The sequence below is a fragment of the Sphaeramia orbicularis genome, chromosome 12, assembly GCF_902148855.1.
Source record: "Sphaeramia orbicularis chromosome 12, fSphaOr1.1, whole genome shotgun sequence".
NCBI lineage: Eukaryota > Metazoa > Chordata > Actinopteri > Kurtiformes > Apogonidae > Sphaeramia > Sphaeramia orbicularis.
In genome coordinates, this window is record NC_043968.1 from 74,878,370 (window position 1) to 74,880,267 (window position 1,898).

Below are 1,898 nucleotides of genomic sequence, written 5' to 3' on the forward strand. Positions count from 1 at the left end.
TACATGTTTAAAATGTTTAAACCTACATGTTTAAAATGTTAAATCTACATGTTTAAAATGTTAAATCTACATGTTTAAAATGTTTAAATCTACATGTTTAAAATGTTAAATCTACATGTTTAAAATGTTTAAATCTACATGTTTAAAATGTTAAATCTACATGTTTAAAATGTTTAAATCTACATGTTTAAAATGTTAAATCTACATGTTTAAACTGTTAAATCTACATGTTTAAAATGTTAAATCTACATGTTACTGTATAAACATGTTTACAGTTGGATGTGTTTTTTACAGTATTGTTTTGGAGCTGCCTTTTTTTTTCTGTAAAAACAACAGGATTTTTTTTTTTTTTTTTTTTTTTTTTTACAGTGTGCTTGAGCTCAGAACTCACATTCATGTTTTAGAAATGAAACAACTAATGCCCAAGAAACAGATTTTTTTTTTTTTTTTGTAGGAACTTTTTTCTCATAATATAAGTCGTTTTACTTGCATTCCCTGATACCTCAGGAGTAAAAGCCTGTTCTAAAACTTGTTTTCATGGTTTACAAGGACGCGTTTGTGCGTAAAGTGTCCGCTCTGGCCAAATTACGCACGAAAAAAACCGGATCCACTTACTGTCAAAAGTTTCTGCAAACAGACTCTTGTCTCTTCTCGGAGTCACAATAACATTCCCAGTTCGCTCCACATCACCGCCCAACATCTTGTCCGTCATGTTGTTGTAGGAGGTGGACTTGTGGAAGATCGCATCTTCTCTAAATCCCAGGATGGCTTCGATGCTGTGGACCGTGGACGGGTTCCCGGGGCTCTGGACGGAGCGGGCGGACGGTGACATGCGCTCATCCATCATCACTTGAGAAGGGGATCCGAGAAGCCACATTGGTCGGAGAAGTCCAAGAATGTTCAGGACGCACAAACTTGTCCAACTTTTCCTGCTGCTGGAGCACTTTTTTTTTTTTTTTTTTTTTAAGTTTATGAAGTCGAATTAAGCTGAGAGCAGTGGGAGGAAACACACATATACACACATATACACACATGCATATACACACACCTGCAGTGCGCGCACAGTCCGTCCTCCTCAGTGGATGTGGAGCACCGGCAGAGGGGGCTTTTAAAGCGGTAAGACCTCCTACTCATGTGGCACCCCCTGTACGTCAGAGAGAGGGGGGGGGGCGGGGGGTCCTGTTGGATTTGGCCCTGGATGGATGGATGGATGGATGGATGGATGGATGGATGGTTAATACATTTCACCCGTGCGTCCTCGCGGCCACAGTCACCCGCGCGCGCTCACACTGTAAAAACAAACCTTTAGAATCTACTCAATAAAGTGAGGAAACAATTTACAGTCATTTTGGTTGAGTAGATTTTTATCCCATATTTTGAGTAAAATGTGATTAAATTTAACAGCTGTAACACACTAAAAGAAATTACACTGTAAAAAAAAAAAAAAAAAAAAAAAAGACTCTAGAATTAACACCAAAAAGTTGTAAAACTGCAACATAAAAAAAAAAAAACTGTAAGTGACAATACAAAGCAAAGTTGTTTATTGGAAAAGATTTTTGTGTTGACGATTGAATCATAATAGCTGTAGTTTTTACAGGAAGAGCTAAGAAATAAGTGCAGTCCATTTACCAGTTAATCCAGTGTTAATCTACATGTTTAAAATGTTAAATCTGCATCGTCGGCTTCCTGATGAAACCTGCTAAATGACATTTTTGGTTGGGAATAAAAACCTGCTATCTCCCCTGTTATACACTGAAAAAAATGACTGTAGAATTGACACCAAAAAGTTGTAAAATTGCAACATAAAAAAAAAACTGTAAGTGGCAATACAAAGCAAAGTTGTTTATTTGAAAAGATTTTGTGTTGACGATTGAATCAAATATAGCTGTAGTTTTACA

The 1,898-nt window shown here is 36.7% G+C and overlaps 1 protein-coding gene across 1 annotated transcript in view; it reads right to left on the bottom strand.

Annotated features, from left to right (window-relative positions):
* LOC115429137 (retinal homeobox protein Rx3-like) overlaps positions 1-944 on the bottom strand; it is an 11,887-nt gene extending 10,943 nt beyond the window's left edge. The window contains exon 1 of the mRNA XM_030148386.1: positions 616-944. Within this exon, the coding sequence (XP_030004246.1) occupies positions 616-877 (262 nt within the window). The 5' untranslated portion in view covers positions 878-944. The remainder of the gene's footprint in view (positions 1-615) is intronic.
* Between the last annotated feature and the right edge of the window lie 954 nt (positions 945-1,898).